At 61.2% G+C, this 22,251-nt stretch overlaps 3 protein-coding genes across 4 annotated transcripts; all 3 read left to right on the top strand.

Moving 5' to 3' along the window:
* Nucleotides 1–1,358: 1,358 nt before the first annotated feature.
* HINFP (histone H4 transcription factor) lies at nucleotides 1,359–7,963 on the top strand. Its single transcript, XM_068171966.1, has 9 exons — nucleotides 1,359–1,543; nucleotides 3,207–3,433; nucleotides 4,191–4,302; nucleotides 4,740–4,892; nucleotides 5,396–5,473; nucleotides 5,566–5,686; nucleotides 5,775–5,913; nucleotides 6,020–6,144; nucleotides 6,743–7,963. The coding sequence occupies exons 1-9, from the start codon at nucleotides 1,393–1,395 to the stop codon at nucleotides 7,278–7,280; spliced, it is 1,644 nt and encodes a 547-aa protein (XP_068028067.1). The 5' UTR covers nucleotides 1,359–1,392; the 3' UTR covers nucleotides 7,281–7,963.
* Nucleotides 7,964–9,199: 1,236 nt separating this feature from the next.
* On the top strand, nucleotides 9,200–10,727 carry LOC137462172 (CUB and sushi domain-containing protein 3-like). The gene is made up of 5 exons (XM_068172267.1): nucleotides 9,200–9,501; nucleotides 9,753–9,887; nucleotides 10,070–10,237; nucleotides 10,334–10,537; nucleotides 10,652–10,727. The coding sequence occupies exons 1-5, from the start codon at nucleotides 9,306–9,308 to the stop codon at nucleotides 10,663–10,665; spliced, it is 717 nt and encodes a 238-aa protein (XP_068028368.1). The 5' UTR covers nucleotides 9,200–9,305; the 3' UTR covers nucleotides 10,666–10,727.
* Nucleotides 10,728–12,770: 2,043 nt separating this feature from the next.
* On the top strand, nucleotides 12,771–21,811 carry ABCG4 (ATP binding cassette subfamily G member 4). Of its 2 annotated transcripts, none has more exons than XM_068171893.1 (15): nucleotides 12,771–13,150; nucleotides 14,634–14,871; nucleotides 17,208–17,325; nucleotides 17,398–17,530; nucleotides 17,742–17,792; nucleotides 17,930–18,075; nucleotides 18,334–18,457; nucleotides 18,663–18,777; nucleotides 18,942–19,078; nucleotides 19,161–19,259; nucleotides 19,405–19,573; nucleotides 20,078–20,178; nucleotides 20,757–20,915; nucleotides 21,033–21,151; nucleotides 21,233–21,811. In XM_068171893.1, exons 2-15 carry the CDS (start codon nucleotides 14,643–14,645, stop codon nucleotides 21,456–21,458), a joined length of 1,926 nt encoding a protein of 641 aa, XP_068027994.1. In that variant the 5' UTR covers nucleotides 12,771–13,150; nucleotides 14,634–14,642; the 3' UTR covers nucleotides 21,459–21,811. The 2 variants fall into 2 exon arrangements, with proteins under 2 accessions (XP_068027994.1, XP_068027995.1); XM_068171894.1 differs by lacking the exon at nucleotides 12,771–13,150 and adding an exon at nucleotides 13,200–13,351.
* The last annotated feature ends 440 nt before the right edge of the window (nucleotides 21,812–22,251 follow it).

Genomic DNA, 22,251 nt, shown 5'->3' with positions numbered 1-22,251 from the left:
TGGAATGGTTTGGGTTGGAAGGGGCCTTGAAGCTCCTCGTGTTCCCCCCCTGCCGTGGGCAGTGTGAAAAATGCGTATTTTGTGGTGGGCTCTTCGCAAATATTGAATTGAATCCCGTAGGTGTTATGGAGGGTTGTTTTGTAGTGCTGGATTAATCCTTTTTCAGTAGCGTGTTAAATACGGTTTCAGGTTATAACGTCGTGTTAAAATAGAAACTCTGCGATGTAAGGTGTTTTTTACTAGCTCAAGAAAGGGATAAGATAATCAAGAAACTCTTCACACAGAGATAACAGCAACAGGAAACCTAAAGAGTTACAGCCTCCTTATCAGAAAAGACAACATCCTTCCACCTTCTCTCCTCTTTGTGGAACCACCAGGATCAAGGGGAAGAAGTTGACAAAAACCAGAAAAATTCTTAATTTGCAAGGGATTTCTGCACCATGTATGAGATATATGAATATACAACAGGCTGCTGCTTTTCAGGGTTGTTCCTTTGCTCACAGGGCATGGTTTTGGCAGCTCAGTGCCCAAAAACATCCGGACGTCCGGAATTCTTTGCTTTTATTGTCTCACAGTGTCCTGATCCTCATTGTCCGAATTCTTATTACTCTAATTTCATTGCTATTTTTATAACTATTTTATTAGTAATAAACTGGTTTTTATTAGTAATTTTTAAAAGATTTTAAAGAACCAGTGATCGGCGTTTCTCAGTGCCCAAAAACATCCGGACGTCCGGAATTCTTTGCTTTTTATTGTCTCGTAGCGTCCTAATCCTCATTGTCCAAATTCTTATTGCTCTAATTTTTATTACTCTTTTTTTTTAATAACTATTTTATTACTAAGAAACTTTTAAAATTAGAATAATAAATAATAAATAATAAATAATAAATAATAATAATAATAATAATAATAATAATAATAATGAAAAGGTGATTGGCGTTTTTCACCGGCAGGAACACCTTCCACTACCGCAGGCTGCTCCGAGTGCTTGGACACTTCCAGGTTTGGGCAGCCGGAGGGTGAGGGTCGCTCCCGGCTCCCGGGCCCGGCCTTTTCCCGGCCCCGCCGGGAATTCCCGGGGCCGTTATCCTAAGGAGCCTGGGAACCTTTGTGCCACGGCGCCGCTTCCCGGCGGGGCCGCTCGGCCGCCGCGCGCAGGCAGCGCGTTGCTGCGCGCCGATTGGCGGGCGGGCGGGCGGCGGCCGCGCTGATTGGCGGGCGGGCGGGCGGCGGCCGCGCTGATTGGCGGGCGGGCGCGCCCGGTGCGCCGCGTCCCGGGGCCCCCCGCGCGGCCCCCGCCGTCCCCGGAGCCCCGCCGCGCTCGGGGCCGGTTCCGCGCGGCCCCCGCCGTCCCCGGAGCCCCGCCGTCCCCGGGGCCGGTTCCGCGCGGCCATGCCGCCCGGCCGCGGCGGCGGTAAGGCGGCCGTGGTGCTGCAGTGCGAGTGGCAGCGGTGCTCCTTCGCGGCCTCGGAGATGGAGGAGTTCTGCGGGCACATGGCGCAGCACCTGCCTGGCGAGCACCGCGGGCAGCTGGACCCTCTGGGTGAGGCGCTGCGGAAAGGGAGGGGGCTCGGGGCCGTTCTTGCGGCGCTGCACCCCCGCCCGACAGGAGGGGACAGCGCGGGGGTGCCCCGGGGAGCAGCAGGACGAGGAGAGCGCCGGGGATGTTCCGCGTGGACGTGAGGGGGAGTTTCCCCGCGGCAAGGGCGGCCAGGCCTCGGCAGGGGTGCCCGGGGAGGGTTGGAGTGCCCGTCCCCGGGGGTGGCACTCGGAGCCCTGGGCATGGGGCACGGCTGGGACTGCATGGGCCGGGAGGCTTCTCCAGCCGAAATGACTCCGCGGTTTGTGGGCACGGACAGCTCCTGGCCTCGCTTCTCCTCCCCGGAGCGGGGCAGGGCCGGGCTCCGGCAGAGCGCGGGTGGCGTTCGTGCAGCGGGGCTGGGCTGGGCTGGGCGGGTGAAGGGGCTGGAGAGCGGATCGCTTCAGAGGCCTTGGAGCCGTGACTGTCCCAGAGCGGCTGTCTGTCTGTCTGTCTGTGACTGTCCCAGAGCGGCTGTCTGTCTGTCTGTCTGTCTGTGACTGTCCCAGAGCAGCTGGCTGTCTGTCTGTCTGTCTGTGACTGTCCCAGAGCGGCTGTCTGTCTGTCTGTCTGTGACTGTCCCAGAGCAGCTGTCTGTCTGTCTGTCTGTCTATCTATCTGTGTCCCAGAGCAGCTGTCTGTCTGTCTGTCTGTGTGTGTCTCAGAGCAGCTGGCTGGCTGTCTGGCTGTGACTGTCCCAGAGGAGCTGTCTGTCTGTCTGTCTGTCTGTCTATCTGTGTCCCAGAGCAGCTGTCTGTCTGTCTGTCTGTCTGTCTATCTGTGTCTCCGAGCAGCTGTCTGTCTGTCTGTCTGTGTGTGTCCCAGAGCAGCTGGCTGGCTGGCTGGCTGGCTGTCTGTCTGTGTTCCAGAGCAGCTGTCTGTCTGTCTGTGCTCCAGAGGAATACACGTGCCTGTGGCTGTCTGTCTGTCTGTCTGTGTCCCAGAGGAGCTGTCTGTCTGTCTGTTTGTGTTCCAGAGGAATACACGTGCCTGTGGCTGTCTGTCTGTCTGTGTGTGTCCCAGAGGAGCTGTCTGTCTGTCTGTCTGTGTTCCAGAGGAATACACGTGCCTGTGTCTGTCTGTCTGTCTGTGTCCCAGAGGAGCTGTCTGTCTGTCTGTCTGTGTCCCAGAGGAGCTGTCTGTCTGTCTGTTTGTGTTCCAGAGGAATACACGTGCCTGTGGCTGTCTGTCTGTCTGTCTGTCTGTGTCCCAGAGCAGCTGTCTGTCTGTCTGTGTTCCAGAGGAATACACGTGCTTGTGGCTCTCTGTCTGTCTGTGTTTCAGAGCAGCTGTCTGTCTGTCTGTCTGTGTCCCAGAGGAATACACGTGCCTGTGGCTGTCTGTCTGTCTGTCTGTCTGTGTCCCTAGAGGAGCTGTCTGTCTGTCTGTGTCCCAGAGGAGCTGTCTGTCTGTGTCCCAGAGGAGCTGGCTGTCTGTCTGTCTGTGTCCCAGAGGAATACACGTGCCTGTGGCTGTCTGTCTGTCTGTGTCCCAGAGGAGCTGTCTGTCTGTGTCCCTAGAGGAGCTGGCTGTCTGTCTGTCTGTGTTCCAGAGGAATACACGTGCCTGTGGCTGTCTGTCTGTCTGTGTCCCAGAGGAGCTGTCTGTCTGTCTGTCTGTGTTCCAGAGGAATACACGTGCCTGTGGCAGGACTGTGGTTTCTGCTCCCCGGGGAGCTCGGCTGACCTGGTGCGCCACGTCTACTTCCACTGCTACCACACCAAGCTCAAGCAGTGGGGGCTGCGGGCCCTGCAGGGCCAGGCGGACGTCAGCCACTGCCAGCTGGACTTCCAGAGCCGCAACATCATCCCTGAGATCCAGGAGAGCTTCCTGTGCCTCTGGGAGTACTGCGAGGTGACAGCGGGGGCTCCGTGGCAAAGGGGAGGTGCTGCTGTGCAGTGTCCGAGCCCAGGACGTCCCTCTGGCTGCCCTGGCTGGCTCCAGACCCCGGCAGGGGCTCGGGGACCCTGGCACGAAGTCAAAAACACCCGTGGCTTTGATTTTAGCCCGTGGGGAAAACTGCCAGCTCTGTATGAGGAATTACAAACCACAAGGGTTTGAGTGGTGTGGTAGTTGAGTTAACACAGGGTGAAAAAGTGGAATTTTGGGGTTTTAGAATGGGGTTCAGGGGTACAAGGTGGAGGAATCTGGGTGTGTCCTGACCTTCTCCTTGCCCTCCATGTGTTGCTGTGATGGTGACACTTTTCTGTTGGTTTAAGGTAGAGATTCACTGTCTAACACGGGTGGTGGGCACTGGCACAAATCTGTAATCAGGCAACACGGAGTTTTGAGTACACAATGTGGGAGCTGCCCCAGGCTCGGGGCAGGCTGCCATGGCTTCTGTACCAGGCGGAGCTCGGCAGGTCAGAGAGAGAATGGTATAGATAAGAAAGAATAAACAACCTTGAAACCTCGACCTCACACATTCCAGACCTCTTCTTCAGCTGCCGGGCTGGGGAACAAGGACTTTTACGATCTCGGGGTCACTCCAAGCAAAGCAGACCCCAACAGTGCTGCTGCACAGCTGCAGGCTCTGTCTGGAGCTGTGTGGGAGCATCTGGGCTTGTTCTGGTCTCTCTCACCGCGTCCTGTGTGTCCTTGCCCCCCTCAGAGGTCGTTTGACAACCCCGAGTGGTTCTACCGGCACGTGGAGGATCACAGCTTCTGCTCCGAGTACAAGGCAGCAGGGAAGGAGAACCACGTGCTGCTCTGTGGATGGAAAGGTTTGTGGGAGCCTGCAGGGCCTCTCCTGAGAGCTTTGGGCTGGGTGGCAAACACGAACAGGGGAACAGGTTTCAGAGAGCCTCTTGGCCTTCAGAAATTGGTTTTCAAATTTCATGGTTTTGACTGTGAAATATTCCTGCAGAAGCTCCCTTGGGGAATCCAGCTGAGTGCTTAGTACAGAACTTCCTATTTATGTGTAATCACTACCTTGGAGAAAAGCTGATTTATTTTTTACTTTGATTTTTTTTCATTCATTTCTCCCGTGTTTGTGCAATTGCCTTAACTGCTTGGGGGGCCCACACTGCTTGTACCGTGCTGATTTCACCCTGCCCTGTGGGGATTTTGGAGCCTTGCTGGCCAAAACAGGACGAGGAAGCTGCTATTCAGTGAGGCTGTGTCCCTTGGGAGGGCTCTCAGCTGTGCTGTCCCTCCCCAGACTGCAACTGCAGCTTCAAGGGCCGCTGCAAACTGCGGGAGCACCTGCGCAGCCACACGCAGGAGAAGGTGGTGGCCTGCCCCACCTGTGGGGGGATGTTTGCCAACAACACCAAGTTCTTCGACCACATCCGCCGCCAGACCGCCCTGGACCGTAAGCCCCGGGGGCAGGGAGGGGCTGGGGGGTCCTGGGCTGGGATGTTTGGGTGGCTGGAGCTGTCTGTACCCTGTGAGCCAAGGGCAGGGTGTGCTTGGAACAGCCTGGCTTGTCTGCTGAGTGGTGGGAGCCACAGAATTCCAGAATCATTTCAATTGGAAAAGACCTCTGAGATTGAGTCCAACCTGGGATTGATCCTCACCTTGTCAGCCAGCCATGTCCTGAGCAGGGGTAGGGACTCTCCCTGGGCAGCCCCTTCCAGCATCTGATCACCCTTTCCATGAAGAAATTCCTCCTGATGTCCCACCTGAACCTCCCCTGGCCCAGCTTCAGGCCGTGTCCTCTGGGAGTGTCTCCTGGCAGAGGCAGGATGGAGGCTGTTCCTCCCGTGGGGACCCAGGGCTGCCCACCAGGGTTGCCAGCCCCCTGGAGCACCTCTCCTCACTGCTCTCTGTGCTCTTCTCCCTGCCCTGGTCTCTCCTGTGCCCTCCCTGGTGCAGAGCAGAGGTTCCAGTGCTCCCACTGCTCCAAGAGGTTTGCCACGGAGAGGCTGCTCCGTGACCACATGAGGAACCACGGTGAGTGCAGGGCCCTGCTCCCAGCTCAGCCCCCGTGGGCTGTGTGCTCTGCCCTGCTCTGGGGTGACATTTACTCCCCGTTTTTGGCCCAGTGAACCACTACAAGTGCCCCCTGTGTGACATGACCTGCCCGCTGCCCTCCTCGCTGCGCAACCACATCCGCTTCCGGCACAGCGAGGAGCGCCCCTTCAAGTGTGACTACTGTGACTACAGGTGAGGGCCAGGGCTGGCCCACTCCCCAGACCTTCCAGAGGCCTCTGTGTGTGTGCTGCAGCTCTGTTCCCTCACCTTGTGCTTCCAGCTGCAAGAACCTCATTGACCTGCGGAAGCACCTGGACACGCACAGCAAGGAGCCGGCGTATCGCTGCGAGTTCGAGGCCTGCAGCTTCTCTGCACGGTCCCTCTGCTCCATCAAACTGCACTACAGGAAGGTCCACGAGGTGGGAAGGCAGCAGAGCTTGCATTGCTCGTGATGCCCCCTGTCAGTCTTCTCAGAGAGCTTTCTGTCTCTGGTGGGGTGCTGACGTGGCTCTCTGTGTCCCTCAGGGTGACTCCGAGCCCCGGTACAAGTGCCACGTGTGTGACAAGTGCTTCACACGGGGGAACAACCTCACTGTCCACCTCAGGAAGAAGCACCAGTTCAAATGGCCCTCGGGACATCCTCGCTTCAGGTACTGCTCACCTTTAGCTCCTCAGTGCCTCCTCTCCAGTGCCGGACGCAGCTGCAGCTGCATCCTGCGTTGTGCTGGCAATGCCTGGGCTCTGATGTTTGTAAATGTGTTCAAGACCTTTATCCAAGTGGCTGGGAGGCACTGGGCAGTCAATGTTCAGTGGGATCTGAGCATTCTGCCTGGCAGCTCCAGGGCAGTGGTGCCACCACCACAGCTGCCTCTGGTGGGACACTTCTGAGCTTGGCAGGGGCCAGCTCCAAGTGTCCCCCTCTAGAGAGATCGATCTTGGCACAGGAGCTTCTGCTTTCTTTGGAGGAAACTCCACAGGGCTTCCAGAGCCTGAAAGGTGGGAGGGGAAGAGGATGGACTTGAAATGCTCCCAGTGGAACAGAGTGGTGGAAGGAGATGGGCTGGGGAGGGGATTGAGCCTGGCACAAAGCTCAGCAGCTGCCACATGGGTGTGCCTTTGGGGGTAGAGGCTGAAACACCATCTGTGCAGCACGGGGATTAAAACCTTGGCTGTTGTGCCCTTTCCTGGCTGTTGCCCATCTCCTGAGAAGGGGGATGTGCCTGGCTGACCCCTCCTGTCTGTGCCCAGGTACAGGGAGCACGAGGATGGCTACATGAGGCTGCAGCTGGTGCGCTACGAGAGCGTGGAGCTCACAGAGCAGCTGCTCAAGGACAGGGAGAAGCATGGGGAGGCTCTGGATGGCTCCAGCGAGTGCGTGGTGCTGCCTGAGGGCGAGAGCAACCTGCAGGGCATCCTTCTGGAGCCTCCAGCAAGTCCTGCCCCAGCAGAGATCAGCACAGCTGAGCTGCCCGTGCCCCCAGCCCTGTGCTCTGCTCCCAGCCCTGAGCCAGCACGGTCAAGCCCCTTCCCAGGAGCTGCCTCCTCCTCTTCCTCTTCCTCCTCCTCCTCCTCCTCCTCAGAGCAAGGAGCCAGCAGCACCAGCAACCCCATCATCCGTGTGGTGAACAGGACCAACGAGCAGGGCCAGAGTGAGACTGTCTATTATGTGATGGCCAGCACGGCCTCGGAGCAGCAGGGCACAGCAGCCCAGGCCGTGGAGCTGGAGGAGAACGTCATGGACAGGCTGCAGAAAACAGCTGAGGAGCTGGGCATCCAGATCCTCTGAGGGGCTGCCTCTCTGCAGGAGGAGAGCTTCAGCCTCCTGGGGATGTGCTGCTGGAGGAGTGCTTGGGGAGAGGGCTGGGCTTGTCTTCAGCCCAGCCTCGCTGGCTGCTGGTTCTGGTCAGCCTGTGAGAGGGGAGGGACAGATGTCCCAGGTGTGAATCAAGTGATCTGAGCTGGAAAGGGCTGTCTGCCGCCTCCTTTTGGAGACTGGGGCCTGTCAAGCTTGTCCCACCCTTCTGGGAGGTTTGGCCTCAGCCTGGCAGGGTGGAGTGGTCACCAGCTGTGCCCTTCTGAGCCTGTTCCCGAGGCAGGATGGTGTGTGGAGCACACTCTGGTGCTGAAGCCTCTTCCCTGGGAACATGTGTGGCCCTTGGTAGGCCTGTCCTGCCCTATCCATGCCTTCTCCAGGGGGTGTCATGCCTTCATCAGCACTTCCTGCACACATGTCCTGTCTCACCTGCTGCTGCTGGTGGTGTTTGCCTCCCTGATCCCATAACCAGCACTGGTCTCTGGGGGGACAGTGCTGGAGCTGCTGTCCCTTGCAGGCCAGGGCAGCCCTGGGACATTGGGAGCTTCTTGCTGCTTTTGGCATCCCCTGGGTGTCCCCCCCACATTGGGGTTTGGGCTCCTGGCTGGGCAAAGTGTACTTTGGCAAGACAAATAAACATCAGGCTGCCAGGCCCAGCAGCGTCTGGTGTGTTTTTCTGCTCAGCCCTACCCTTGCCAGTCGTGCTGTGGTGGGAGGATGGCACTGGGATAGTGCAGCGTGGGAGGTGGGCTCCGAGGAGCTGCCAGGCTCTCCTGTGCAGCTGTGCAGCTGGCACTGGAGCGTGCTGCTCCCCACAGGTGGCACTGGAAGGCCGGGTTTAGCTCTGGCACTCGTGTTGCTGCCGTGGGGCTGAGTTTTGCTGCCTCTCCAGGGCTGTCTGCTGCCTGCTCAGGCCTTGTTTGAACACAGGGCATAGCCTGGGCTTGTGAGCAGAGCCAGCTGGACAAGTGACAGGGTGAATTTGGGGTCCCTGGAGTGCCATTTAGGCCCTCCCTGCCCTGTGTGTGGAGGTGATGTGCCATGGGGCACACAGGCAGGCACCTTGCTGCTCTTGGCTGGGCACTGAATTTTCCCCATTGCTCCCTCTCAAGCAGCTGAGCAAAAGCTGCTGGAATTCTGGGGTGTTGGGGGAAACCCCTTGATCCCAACAGCTCCAGGGGAGAGGCAGGAGCTGTCCCTGAGAGCACCCACTGCTGGAGGATGCTCCTTGCTCCAGGCAGAGCATCCCTGCCCTGGGCACTTGCCTTGCCCAGCCTTCCTGTCCCTGCCTGGCCTTGGCAGAGCTGGGCTCAGGGTTAGTATTGGAAATGCAGGTGAACCCACGGGAGGAAATGCTGATGTGTGACTCCAGCTCAGAAGCTGAATGATTTCTCTATTAGAACTATGCTATAATACATTCATATACTATTTAAAGGAGATACTAAAACTACAAACCTACTTGTTCTAACTCCCATATCTAACTCACTCACCACTCGTGACCCTCTCTGAGAGTGCAGCCACAGGTGGGTTGGATTGGCCACCAGCTCAAACAATCCTCACCAGAACCCAACCAAGCAATCACCCCAGGTAAACAATTCTCCAAACACATTCCACATGGGAAAAACAAGGAGCAGAAATAGAAATTGTTTTCTCTTTCTTCCCTCTGTGCTGCTCTATGAAAAAATCCTGAGAGAGGGAAGAATGTGCCTGCCACAGGTATCAGCTGGGCTGGCCTTGGCAGAGCTGGGCTCAGGGTTAGAGCTGGGCTGGCCTTGGCAGAGCTGGGCTCAGGATGCCTTCGAGAGAAGGGCCCCGTGCCAGGTTTGCATTCGCAGCACTTCCAGCCTGGCCCTGTCTCCAGCGTGCTCCAAGGGCACGGCTGTGCTGCCTGCTGCTGGATTTGGGGCTGGCTGATGGGAGTGTCCCTTTAAACACTGCGTCCAGGCAGGGTAATCTGCCAGAGATTATCTGCTGGGGAGAGGATTGGCATTAAAGGGAATGTCTCCTCCCTTCCCCCAGGTCCTGCAGCATCCCCTGGCCTGGGTGTGTGTGTGCAAACCAAGTTCACTTTCTCCTGGGCGAGCAGAGAGGGGTCTGGGCTTGGAGGGGAGGAGGGGAGGAGGGCGGATGATGGCACTGGGCCTCCTCTTCCTCACCGTGCTGGCCACGCTTACCTCCTGCCAGGACTCAGAAGGTAACGGGGGGCTTGGGGGATGAGGGGGGTTATGGGGTGCCCCAGTACTGGCACCAGTCCTGCCCAGTAAGGAGCAAGACCGAGGCTTGGCACAGGGGACGTGGGAGCTGCGGTCTGAGTGGCTGCGCTCCTCACCACAGCAAGGGTTGGGGAGGGCTGGGATGGGCTTTTATGGGCTCCAGCACGCCCCTGTGGGGCTCTGAGGGCTGGGCAAGCGCTGACAACGGTGTCCTTGCCCCCGGTGGCCCCAGGAGACCTGGACACGTACTGGTCTGGCACGGCTCCCATCTGCGTGGGGGGCTGCAAGGGCAGGCACAAGGAGCTGAAGAGGAGCCAGTGTGGGAACGGCAGCTGCTGCTGGCTGGGCTACAAGTCCTTCTGCAGAGGTAAAGCCCGGGGGAAGGCCGGGGGATCCCTGGGGATGCTGCAGGGCTTGGTGCCACACTCCCGCGTGTGAGCGCCTCCAGCAGCCGGGGGCACCCGCAGCCTTGTCTGGTGACCCCTGGGGCTGTCCCCGTGGCCAGCAGCCTGCCCAGGCTGCCAGCCCCGGCTGCGTCCCTGTCCGCAGTGAACTGCGGGCGGCCCGAGGCGGATTTTAACTCGGTGGTGCACGGGAACGACTGGTGGGTGGGCTCCGTGGTGCGCTACAGCTGCCGGCCCGGCTTCCTGCTGCTGGGGGACCCCGCCAGCGCCTGCCAGCCCGACGGCCGCTGGACCCCCAAGCCCTCCTGCCTCCGTGAGTAGCCCTGCGGCGGCTGCAGGCGCGTCCCCAAGCCCTCCTTGCCCCGGAGGGCTCCAGGTGAGCCCCCCGCGATGGGCTCTGCCCCTGCAGGGATCTGCCTGCGGGGCCGCATCGAGATCAGCGAGCGGGACATCAGCGGCCGGTGCTCCTCGTCCTGCGGCGGCCAGGCGCACCTGGGAGCCTTCCTCAACCGCGGCTGCATCAAGATCTCAGCCTGTGTCACCAAGCTCTCGGGCTGGCCCCGCTGGTTCCGGCGCTGTGACATCTGCGAGTGCGACTGCCACGTGCCCTGCGGTGAGCCCGGGTGGTGGCACTGCCCGGCTGTGGCTCGCTGCTCTGTGGGGAAGGCTGGCACTGGGAGATGGCAGCTGCAAACAGCTCAAAACCCGCTGTCTTTGCTCTCCTCAGGTTCTTCCAGGTAGAGCTGGGCCACCCGGGGCTGTGGCCACTGGCCCCGTGCTGAGGCAGGCTGCCACCCTGGATCCTGCTTCCCTTCACCAGTGTCTGCTCATTCCATAAGCTCTGTCTGTCCCGAGGCTGTCATCTGAGAGGGGGAGAGGTGTTCTGGACTCACTTGCAGGGCTGGCTCATCCCAGACTCTCCAGGGCCAGGGGATGCTCTGGGAGCAGCAGGTGCTGGGATCTGCGAGTGTTTCCTGCAGCTGGACTTGGGGAGGGTGGTGTCAGCACCCATTTCCCTGGCTGCTTCCCAGAGGAGGCTCAGAGCCCCTTTTAGGGGGGAGGCAGCACCTGTGCCTGGTGCAAAATACCTGTCCTTCAGTGCTGCAGGGTGTGATTTCTCCGTGTCAGGTAATTCCAGGCCCTGAGCTGGGAGGTGGAGCTGCTCTCTGAGCTCGCTGAGGCCAGCTGGAGTGTGGCATCTGCCTCCTGTCCCCGTGGCAGGGACAGAGCAGCCTGGCCAGGCTGCAGCACCCACTGCTGAGGAATCAAACTGCCCTGCAGCCTCCCTGGGAGTGCAGAGTGGGCAAAGGTCTCATCTCCCAGGTGGAAAATCTTCCCTACGGGCTGCTCCATGCACTGCCTGCTGGTCCTGCTCCTTCCAGGGAGTCTGTGCTCCTGCCCTGAGAGCCCCTTTCTGCAGGGGCTTCTCCTCCCAGCAGCTTGGGCCCACAAAGGGAGAGATTTGGCTCCAGCCAGGAACAGCTTGGTGCCCCTTGAGAACATCTCTGGCTCCTCAGGAAGCAGCCATGGAAGCAGTTTCATCCCCCAGGGAAGGAGAGGGCGGTCTGGGGCACACGTGATGGCACTGCTGAGGGTGCTGCAGGACCAGCCACGGGTCATTAAAAATATATTTGCAGGGAATCCCACAGGTTTTCCTGTCGTGCAAAGAGGTTCTGCTGCCTGCTCTGTCCCTGCAGCCCTGAACACAGATGACAGAACCAGGACAGGCTCCCTCTGCCCACGTCCTGAGCAAGTGAGCCACCACGGGGACCCAGCTATGGACAAGGCCACTTCAGGAAGGTCCCAGCTGGGGATTAGAGGGATGTGAATGTCCCTGTGGCCCTGGGCTCCATCCCTGCTTCCTTCCACCTTAAAATGACTCCCCAGCAGCTGCTGGTTGCTTTGTGGCCACCAGCTTGGGCCCAGCTGAGCAGAAAGGGGTTTAGCATCCATGAGGTCATTCCCAGGCCCTCCCTCGGCCCCCCTGCAGGGAGGAAGGGCTGTTTGGCACTGCACAGAGCAGGCCTGGGCTGGGACCTGCTATCGGGGAGTGCCCCAGGGCTGGGAGGCAGCTGGGTGCAGAGAGAACTGGGTGAGTCCCGCGTGCCTTTTGCTCCATGACAAGATGACTGAAGAGCTCCGTGAGGAGCCTGGCTCCATGGATAACTCCTCGTGCCCTCCCCAGTGGAGGATAACTCCTCTGCCTGGATCCTGCCCTGACATCTGTCCCAGCCCTAAGCTGGCAGGGGGTGGGGAAAGCTCTCCTTGGCTCAACAGATGGTTTTTTAATTAATACTTTTGCTGCTGCCACTCATTTCCATATGTCTGTGGCGTTGAAGTGCTGTGGTGGGTGAGAGGTGTGAGTAACAGCGAGGAGGGAGCCAGGCGTGGTGCTGGGGAGGTGCAGGGGGATCCAGGTCCTGCAGGATCAGCTGCACCAGGGAGGGTGTGCTGGGGGTAAAACGCCGGAGGGACACCCCCCTGCCAGGGCCCTTTGTGACCAGCTGTCACCCCGCTGGCTGTCCCGAGCCACTGCATGCCGTGCCGTATTGGGGTGTCTGCACAGGGTCTGTGCAGGGCTGAGCGGGGCAGGAGCAGCTTTAGGGTGTGTTGGGCTCACTCGGGGGGCTTTGGGCTGAGGGGGGAGCTGCGGGGGCTGTGTCCCAGATGCGGGCGGGAGCCGGCACTGGGGTGCAGGGGGGTGCGGAGGCAGGGCTGGCGAGCCCCGGGCGTGTGCTCGGGGATGCTCAGGGCCTGCTGGCAGGCAGCGAGAGGAAATAGGGCCGGTCCCTTTAAGAGGATTTTTCGCTGCTGGCAGCGCTGCCCGCCCGGGCAGCCCATCCATCCATCCTGCCGCCCATCCTGCTCCCCGCCCGGCAGCACCGGCCACGGGGCTGGCGGAGAGGGGCGCCCCCGAGCAGCCCGGCCCGGGGGGCTGCTGGCCACTGCGGGGCTACCGCTAGCCACTGCGGGGCTGGGGCCGGAGAGCCCCCCGCCCGCCCTGCCCACCCAGCCCCGCGGAGGGATGGGGAGGAGACCCGGGCCGGGCACTCGCGGGGGCAGCGCCCAGCCCGGCTCCCGCCGCTGAGCACCGCAGCCGCGCCGAACCGAGCCGAACCGAGCCGCCCCCCGCCCGGCCGGGCCCCCCGGGCATCGCCCCTTTGTCTGCGGAGGAGGCGAGGCGGGGGCGCTGCGGGAGCGGAGCCGCCGCCCCGCACCCTGCCAGGTGAGCCTGCGGGAGGGCCGGGAGCCTCCCCGGGGCCGGGGGGGCTGGGGATGGAGGGGGCCGGCGGGGAGCAGGGATGAAGGAAGAGCATCCTCGGGCAAAGCCTTCCCGTCCCCACCCCGCGCCTCGGGGCTGGGCTAAGCCGCGGAGAGCCGCTTGCGGGATTTAGCGCTCCTTGAACGCCCGGCCGGAGGAGTCAAGGTGAGCCCGAGGGCGCTTCCAGCCCTCTGCCCCCCACCACCACCCCCGAACCCCCGCTGCCCCCCACCACCACCCCCGAACCCCCGCTCCTGCACCCCGCGGATGCTGGGAGGGGACCCGCGGGCTGGGAACCCCCAGCCCTCCTTCCCCGGGGCTGGGCTGGCTTCTTTCCAGCCCTGAGCGGGCTCTCTGCCTGCAGCAGGGGCTGGGCTGGGGGGATCTCCCGCAGCTGCCGGCATCCGGCGCCCCTCGCAGGGGCCGTGTGTGTGCGCTGCAGCCGCAGCGAGCCGCTGCCCGCAGCCCCGCGGAATGTAGGTTAGCGAGGCGGTGGGACCCCAGACTGCGAGGCGAGATGGGTGCAGGGCACAGCCCGCTCCGGCACAGCCCGAGCTCCTTTTCCTGCTGCCGGGGGGATCCCCGAGCCCCTCGCAGCCGCTGAGAGCCGGCGCTCCCCACCCTGCTCGCTCAGCATCCCCCAGCACCGCAGAGTCGCCGAGGCGAGCGGAGACACGCGGGGCTCGGCCGTGCTGCAGCCGGCTGTGGAGCACTGCGGGCAGGGGAGGGCTGGGGCAGGTGTATCAGCGTCATGGCCCCAGCTCAGTGCTGGCCTGGCCTCTGAGGCTGTGCTCAAAGAGCCCGGAAGGTGAAATGATGAGCCGAGAAGGCAGAGAAGGAATGGCACCAGCAGGGCCCCCTCCCTGTTCTGTTAAGGCTCTCCCAGCAAGCCCAGGGGGACCCCAGGCACTGTCTGAGGGTCTGATGTACCCAGGACTGCTCTGCCCCAGGAGCACGGCGTGCTCTGTCCAAGGAACCAGCTGGAATCATCTGCTTGTTTAGGATTTCATGCCTGTGTTCCCTAAGGCCAGGGCAGGGCTGGTTCCTGGTGAGTCCTTGGGGACATCCAGGCATAGGGCAGGACATCAGCTCTCCCCCCGCTCCCATCCTGGACCCACCGGGACAAATGGGACTGGGGCAGGGACCCCCGGGGCTGGGGGAGCTGAGCAGCTCAGGCAGCAGAGCTGGACCAGGCTGCAGGAGGTGCATGAATTATTGACTGTGGGGCTGAACAAAATCCTGCTGTTCCTCGCCCGGCGCCCCTCGGCGCAGGCTCGGCTGGGTCCATCCTCCCGGCCAGATGTGGGTGCTGGCCCCAGCTGGGCGGAGGGGACAGCGAGGCCTGGAGCCAGCAGGAGAAGGAGAGACAGGACTCGCTGTGGGCTGGTCCCTGCAGTGCCTGGAAGAGGGAGCCCGCTGCGAGCCGATCCCCGTGCGCTCCCCACAGAGCGGCAGGATGGCGGAGAAGGGCATGGATCCCGCGTGCGTCTCCATCGCCCTGGAGGACACGGTGTGCCACGCCGGCCCTCCGGACGCCCCGCTGCTCACCACCCACTTGAAGAAGGTGGAGAACCACATCACAGAGGCGCAGAGGTTTTCCCACCTCCCGAAGCGCTCGGCTGTCAACATCGAGTTCATCGACCTGTCCTACTCCGTGCGGGAGGGATCCTGGTGGAGGAAGAGAGGTAGGAGCTGGCGGGTGGGCAAGGGCAGGGAGGGGAGGGGACCTGCAGGGCTCTCACACCGCGCTCCCGTTCTGCATGCCATGACCTCAGCCCGCTCTGTCCGAGTGCCAGGGGCTCTTTGTGGCTGCTTGTTTGTGCTGGGTGCCCGTGGGAGGAGGAGGCAAGGCTCGTGTCCCGCAGCTGGGCAATGCCGGGGGAAGGCAGAGCGCATTCCAGGGAAACCTCTGGCCAGGGCAGATACCCTGGGCCGGCCGGGAGGGGTGGGATGGGGTGGGTTTCCCCAGCACTGCTGTTCGGGGTACGATGGATGGGATGGTTTTGGGTTTGTTTCCCCAGCACTGCTGTTCGGGGTACGATGGATGGGATGGGTTTGGGTTTGTTTCCCCAGCACTGCTGTTCGGGGTACGATGGATGGGATGGGTTTGTTTCCCCAGCACTGCTGTTTGGGGTACGATGGATGGGATGGTTTTGGGTTTGTTTCCCCAGCACTGCTGTTTGGGGTACGATGGATGGGATGGGTTTGTTTCCCCAGCACTGCTGTTCGGGGTACGATGGCTGTGGGGGATGCAGCAGGAGACCCCAGGGTGCCCAGGTTCAGAGCCTGGCGAGGAGAAGTTGTGGTTTGTGGGGGATTTCCTCTCCCTGCGCAGCCGAGGCCGTGGCCCCCTTCCTTGTGTGCGACTCTGGCCGAGAGCTCAGGGAGGGGAGAGGGGAGGCAGATGGCGGCTGGTGGGTGGTAGTCTGCTTTAATTAGCGCTCTCAGTTAATGGGATGCCAATCAGGCAGCCCGATAAGATGGAGGGTGAGCTGATCTGCAGAAGCTGAAGGCAGGCGGGGACGAGCGGGGACCGAGGTCACAGGGCTCGGTGAGGGGCTCTGCCAGCCAGGAATGCTGGATGGGGCTCTGCCCCTGTCCCCAGGCCGTGCAGCTCGGGAAACCGAGGCGCTGAACCACCCTGGGAGCAGCCCTGACATCTGCCGGGATGATGCCTTCCTGTTTTTCCGGGATGCTGAGGAAGCATCCCAGAAGGATCCATGGCACAGCCGCGGGTTCGCCAGGGCGGATTGTGCTGTAGCACCCAGGAGGGAACCGGCTGCTTGCCAGCGGGCCAGTGCCCTGCAGGGAGGGAGGGGGGAAGGCTCGGGCAGCTGGACCAGGTGGGAGCAAGCCGAGGGGTCGCGGGGTCCCTGGGATGGCCGGGGGAAGGTGGGAGGGGCGCATTCCTCCCCCCGTTCAGGCGGGGCTGGCGGCGGGTGGCGGTGGCAGTGGCCGCAGCCCCCAGCCCCGGCTGGCCCGCCGTGCTGAGCAGGAGGTTACTGGCAGTCAATGAACGTGAGTAACCGCTGCGCAAGCTGCAGTGGCGCCGACGTGAGCAGCATGCGCGGTGCGGAGCCGTGCGCGCTGCCGGGGGGGGGCTGCCGGCCCTGCTCGCCCCTGGCCACCCTGCGCAGCCCCCCGCTGTCCCCTGGCCGCCCCTCTGCCCGCGGGACCCCCTCCTGCTGCGGGGTTCCTGGCCCCGAGGGGCGCAGGGGAGGAATGGGGGGCTGGCGGTGCTGGATGACCTTCCCTGGGGATGGACAAGCCACAGGGCTACCCCAGCCGGGCGGGACTGCGAGTGCTCTGTGCCAGCTTGGGTTTGTTGCCCTTGCCCCACAGCGGCTGTCCCCTCTGTGGGGCACAGAGGGGACACAATTCCATTAGAGGGATGCTCAGGCTCGGTCCGTGGGGTTATCACCCCCTATCCCATTGCTGTCCAGCCAGGGCTCCATTTCAGGGGCAGCTCCTGAGAGCCTGAGGCTGTGCTTGTTCCTCGCTCCCGACACATCATGTTCCTTCTGCCAGAAAATGCTAATCAGCCGCGTTTAAAGCAGAGATAATTCCAGGTCTGATTGGCAGTGGCTGCTGCCGGGTGCCACAGCGTGAATGCCAATGAAGGCAACAGCCGGACTGGGAATTCTGCCTGCCCCCTGGTGCCCTGCTCCGCGCTGGCCCTTCCCCCCTGGCCTTAGGGATCAGCATCTGAAGACATGCCCAGGACCAGTGTCACAGCCTGCTAATCTCCCTTAGCAGCTCTGTGACCTGACCCGGGGATTTCCCTGGTCCTTGCTGTGATTCAGGTCAGGAGCTTCTTCAGCACTGGGAATCAGTGGGATCAGCCAAGGACCAGGGGCAGGGATGGTGCTGGAGGTGACAGCTGCAGTGGCCATAGCCCTGGGGATGCTGATGGAGCACACACAGCCCCTGGCGTGGCACGTGGAGGTCCTGAGGTGCCCCAGGTGCTGGGATGGCACGGCAATCCCTGGGAAGCCAAAGCCCTGCTGCTCTCTCCCTGCAGGGTACAAGACTCTCCTCAAATGCCTGTCAGGGAAGTTCTGCCAGCGGGAGCTCATTGGGATCATGGGCCCCTCGGGAGCTGGGAAATCCACACTGATGAACATCCTGGCTGGCTACAGGTGAGGCTGGGGGGTCCCAGCGGGGCTGGGGGTGCAGGGCTGTGCCGCATTCCCCACACCTCCTTCCTGCAGGGAGACTGGCATGAAGGGGCAGATCCTGGTGAACGGGCGGCCGCGGGACCTGCGCACCTTCCGCAAGATGTCCTGCTACATCATGCAGGACGACATGCTCCTGCCACACCTCACCGTGCTCGAGGCCATGATGGTGAGCTCTGGGGGGCATCCTGTGGGCTGTCTCCTTGTGGGCACTGAGCCCACACCGGCGTCAGGCATTTCCAAGGGCTCTGGGACGTGGGAACAGAATCCTGCTGTCCGTGCTCCCTTCGTCCTGAGCAGACAGGGGTGGAAGCATGGCGCAGCCAGGTCTGTTCCCTGCATCTGACAGGCGTGTCCCCCTGGCCATCCTCTCCCTGCAGGTCTCTGCTAACCTGAAGCTGAGCGAGAAGCAGGAGGTGAAGAAGGAACTGGTAAGTGCAGAGGAGGCTGGGCCCAGACCCCCTCAGCTCTCCCCAGGATGGGGACAAGGGGAGCAGGGTATGGCAAGGGTGAAGGGAGGTGGCAGGGATGGGATGAAAGTCCATGAAAACCCTCGGCTGTGTGACAGGTGAATGAGATCCTGACGGCCCTGGGGCTGCTGGAGTGCTCGTACACCCGCACCAGCTCCCTGTCGGGGGGCCAGCGCAAGCGCCTGGCCATCGCCCTGGAGCTGGTCAACAACCCGCCCGTCATGTTCTTCGATGAGCCCACCAGGTGAGGCCACAGGGCTCCCAGCACTGCCTGCCCAGCTGGGCTGCCCCTGCTGGCGTGGCCAGTACCCTCTGGTGCCCACCTGAGCGCGGGATGGGACTGTGCCCCTGGGGCTGATGCTCTTCTGCATCGGTCTGAGGGGAGGGTGCCCACAAGGGGAGGCAGGTGGGGGCATCTTTAGGATGTTCTTCTCCCCCTCTCAACTCTCCCCTTCTCTCTCTGCTGTCTCTTTCTCCTCCACCCCATCCTGCGTGGCCACAGCGGTCTGGACAGTGCCTCCTGCTTCCAGGTGGTGTCCCTGATGCGCTCCCTGGCTCAGGGTGGGCGCACCATCATCTGCACCATCCACCAGCCCAGCGCCAAGCTCTTCGAGATGTTCGACAAGGTTTGGGCTGGGACTGGGTCCCTCTGGCCCCAAGACCCAGGAGAGTGGCCATGGGAGGGGTGGGCTGCAGGCATTTGACCTGGGGCTTGTGTGGCCGGGGTCTGGCATGGGTGGCCTGCGTCACCCTGGGCCAGGGAGGTGGGCAGGAGCAGGTGACAATGTTCTGGCTGCCCTGCACCTGCCACATCCTGGTTTTCTCTTGCAGCTCTACATCCTGAGCCAGGGCCAGTGCATCTTCAAGGGCGTCGTGACCAACCTCATCCCCTACCTGAAGGGCCTCGGCCTCCACTGCCCCACATACCACAACCCCGCTGACTTCAGTGAGTGTCCCCACCCCAGCAGAGGGTGGCGAGCTTCAAACCCAGTGCCCAAGCCCTGGGGGCTGCCCGGGTTGCCCCCCGGTTGCCCAAGGGAGATGCCTGTGCCCTTCCTGTTAGGTGCTGGCTGGCTCAGCACCTCTCAGGGGTCCTGTTCTCCCCCACAGTCATCGAGGTGGCCTCGGGGGAGTACGGAGACCTCAACCCCGTCCTGTTCCGCGCTGTCCAGAATGGGATGTGCACCATGGCAGAGAAGAAGAGCAGCCCTGACAAGGCAGATTCATCGTGCCCAACGTGTGGGACGGTGAGTGGGGGCTCAGAGGAGCCTCCTGTGCCAGCGGGGGCCCCGTGGTGTGAAGCTGACCCGCGTCCCCGTGGTCTTGCAGGATGTGGATCACATCGAGAGCCACACATTTGCCACCAGCACCTCAACTCAGTTCTGCATCCTCTTCAAGAGAACCTTTGTCTGCATCCTAAGGGACACGGTGAGGCCAGGGGAGGCTGGGCCAGGGCTCGGGGTTGGGCTCTTTGGGGGCTGGCAGCGGCAAGGAGCTCCATGGGCTGTCCGCTGCTCCCTTGGGATGTTTTTGGGGTGCAGCCCTGCCTTGCTGAGCCCCCCTGTGCCTGCAGGTGCTGACCCACCTGCGGTTCATGTCCCACATCTGCATCGGGGTGCTCATCGGGCTGCTCTACCTGCACATCGGCAACGACGCGGGCAAGGTCTTCAACAACACCGGCTTCCTCTTCTTCTCCATGCTCTTCCTCATGTTCGCCGCCCTCATGCCCACCATCCTCACCTGTAAGGAGCTCCTTGCCCCAAAATCCCCTCGCTGCGCCCAGCTGTTGGGGTGCTCCAGCTGCGTGGCAGTGTGGGTGTGCTGGGCAGGGGGTGGGGAGCCAGAGGGGTCGGGCAAAATGGGGAAAATAAGAGAGAAGGGAAAAAAATTAAAGAACAGGGGAAAGCCTTCTGTTTGCCTGTATTGCAGTTTTGCCCTTTATTTGGCTATAATTTGGCTATTTGACCATTGTTGGCTTAAAGCAGAATGCTGCAATTTTAATATTTTATTTTTTTAATCTGAGAAAAATGTGTGTAAATCTGCAAAAAGCCCCAAGCTGACTCTTCCACATGGAAATTTCCCATGTCAGTCACTGACGTTTTTTTCCCCCAATGAAGGTTTGGGCACCCTCTCATGATACAGGTGGGGGGGTTACCGGGTGCATCCCACCTGCCTGCACCAGGGAGAGGGGCTGGAGCACCCCAGGGCAGGGAATTGCTGCCTGCTCACTCCTTTTTTCCCTGCAGTCCCCCAGGAGATGACCGTATTCCTGAGGGAGCACTTGAACTACTGGTACAGCCTCAAAGCCTATTACCTGGCCAAGACCATGGCAGACGTGCCCTTCCAGGTGAGCTCTCCATGGGTTTGGTCACCACCCTGATGCTGATGTGCAATCCTTGGCACAGCCAGTTCCTACCCAGTGCCCCAGGCTGGCCGTGGAGGGGTCCCTCGTCCCCCAGGGAGCTCAGTGGGGTGGGGATGGCCATGGGGCCCTGTGGCAGGCACATTCTTCTCTCTCCCAGGATTTTTTCATAGAGGAGTACAGAGAGAAGAAAGAGAAAACAATTTCTATTTCTGCTCCTTGTTTTTCCCATGTGGAATGTGTTTGGAGAATTGTTTACCTGGGGTGATTGCTTGGTTGGATTCTGGTGAGGATTGTTTGAGCCTGATGGCAAATCAAATCTACTTTTGCCTGGACTCTTGAGAGGGGGTCACGAGTTGTGAGAAGTTAGATATGGGAGTTAGAACAAGTAGGTTTGTAGTTTTAGTATCTCCTTTAAATTGTGTATTAATGTTTTATAGCATAGTTCTAATAAAGAAATCATTCAGCTTCTGAGCTGGAGTCAGACATCGGCATTTCCTCCCACTGGGTTCACGTGCCTTTACAGCAGGGCCCAGCAGGGTGGTGTCTCTGTCCCCGTGCAGGTGATCTGCCCCATCGCCTACTGCAGCATCGTGTACTGGATGACGGGCCAGCCCCCCGAGGCCACGCGCTTCCTGCTCTTCTCCGCCCTGGCCACCGCCACGGCCCTGGTGGCCCAGTCCCTCGGGCTTCTCATCGGAGCTGCTTCCACTTCTCTGCAGGTCTGGCGGGGCTTTGCCTCTTCTTTGGAGAGTTGCAAGGGGCCCCGTCACAATCTGGGGTGAGGTGCTGCCCACAGGTGGGCAGGGACATGACCTCCAGTGGCCTCTGCTCCCCAGGTGGCCACCTTTGTGGGACCCGTCACTGCCATCCCTGTGCTGCTCTTCTCGGGCTTCTTCGTCAGCTTCAAAACCATCCCCACCTACCTGCAGTGGAGCTCCTACGTCTCCTACGTCAGGTGGGCCCCCAGCTCTGGTCAGAGCTCCCTGTCCTGGGCTCCCCTGGACCCTGGTGACCCTGGGGGTGTGCTCTGCCCTAGGTATGGCTTCGAGGGGGTCATCCTCACCATCTACGCCATGGAGCGCGAGGACCTGGAGTGCCTCGAGGACTTCTGCCCTTTCCAAAAGCCCATCAAGATCCTGCAGGAGCTGGACGTGGAGGAGGCCAAGCTCTACCTGGACTTCCTCATCCTGGGCATCTTCTTCGTCATCCTGCGGCTCCTGGCTTACCTGGTCCTCAGGTACAAGGTCAAATCTGAGAGATAAAGGGGCCGTGGGGCCCCGGTGCCGTTCCCGGGCCTGGCCTGCTGTGAGAGATGTTCTGCAGATGGACACGGTGCTCCTGCAGGTCCCGGACCGTGGCGGAGGCACTGGGAGGTGCCAGCCAGGCCTGGCTCAGTCGAGAAGGGTTTTGAGACATCTCGGAACTGTTTTAACCTTTCCACACACTCTTCATTGCAAAACGTTTTGTACAGCCCTGGCACGTGCCACTCTCCCCCCCAGGACAGTCGAGCCCCACAGAGCTTGGGTCCCCTCTCGTTGTCCCTGCCTGGCGCTGCCCTGGGGACACCAGGGACAGTCCAGCCCAGGTGGTTTGTGCCGAGCACAGCTGGGAAGAACCTCTTCGTGCAGGGGCAGCAGCGGGCTGGGGCTGGGCTGGGAGGAGAGAGCTGCAGAGTTGGAAGTGCAGCTCACGGCCCCATTCCTCGTCCTGGCCAGCAGCGTGTGAGTCAGTGCTGAGAAGAGCCCAAAGATGCCATAGGTGAAGTTGCACAAGGCTTTAGAGTTTCCTGTCACCGTAGCCACAGAGATTGCTGCATCCCCCTTTCCTTTCTACACAAATCCTCCTTTTTTTTCCCCCTTTTTCTTTATGTTTTTCCCCCCACAAACCCCACTGCATCCCAGTCTTCATGGAGGGGAAAGGAAGCAAACAGGCAGAGGAGGACTTGGGGCTCTGTCTCAGACTCCTGCTGGGACATCATCCTCAGAGATGGGATCTTCAAACCAGGGTCTGTGGGAGCAGGACCTTAGGGTCTGAGACCCCTGTTGTCTCTGGGGT

The sequence above is a fragment of the Anomalospiza imberbis genome, chromosome 24 (genome assembly GCF_031753505.1).
Source record: "Anomalospiza imberbis isolate Cuckoo-Finch-1a 21T00152 chromosome 24, ASM3175350v1, whole genome shotgun sequence".
Taxonomy (NCBI): Eukaryota; Metazoa; Chordata; class Aves; order Passeriformes; family Viduidae; genus Anomalospiza; species Anomalospiza imberbis.
This window is presented reverse-complemented; position numbering and strand designations above follow the sequence as displayed.

Excerpts from the sequence above, each read along its gene's own strand:
- HINFP (XM_068171966.1), top strand. The coding sequence starts at position 1,393 with ATGCCGCCCGGCCGCGGCGGCGGTAAGGCGGCCGTGGTGCTGCAGTGC. Across the intron at positions 1,544-3,206 it reads CGGGCAGCTGGACCCTCTGG|AGGAATACACGTGCCTGTGG; the intron begins GTGAGGCGCTGC and ends TCTGTGTTCCAG. Across the intron at positions 4,893-5,395 it reads CCGCCAGACCGCCCTGGACC|AGCAGAGGTTCCAGTGCTCC; the intron begins GTAAGCCCCGGG and ends TCCCTGGTGCAG.
- LOC137462172 (XM_068172267.1), top strand. The coding sequence starts at position 9,306 with ATGTCTCCTCCCTTCCCCCAGGTCCTGCAGCATCCCCTGGCCTGGGTG. Across the intron at positions 9,888-10,069 it reads CTACAAGTCCTTCTGCAGAG|TGAACTGCGGGCGGCCCGAG; the intron begins GTAAAGCCCGGG and ends CCCTGTCCGCAG. Across the intron at positions 10,238-10,333 it reads CCCCAAGCCCTCCTGCCTCC|GGATCTGCCTGCGGGGCCGC; the intron begins GTGAGTAGCCCT and ends CTGCCCCTGCAG.
- ABCG4 (XM_068171893.1), top strand. The coding sequence starts at position 14,643 with ATGGCGGAGAAGGGCATGGATCCCGCGTGCGTCTCCATCGCCCTGGAG. Across the intron at positions 19,260-19,404 it reads TCTGCATCCTAAGGGACACG|GTGCTGACCCACCTGCGGTT; the intron begins GTGAGGCCAGGG and ends CTGTGCCTGCAG. Across the intron at positions 19,574-20,077 it reads CATGCCCACCATCCTCACCT|TCCCCCAGGAGATGACCGTA; the intron begins GTAAGGAGCTCC and ends TTTTCCCTGCAG.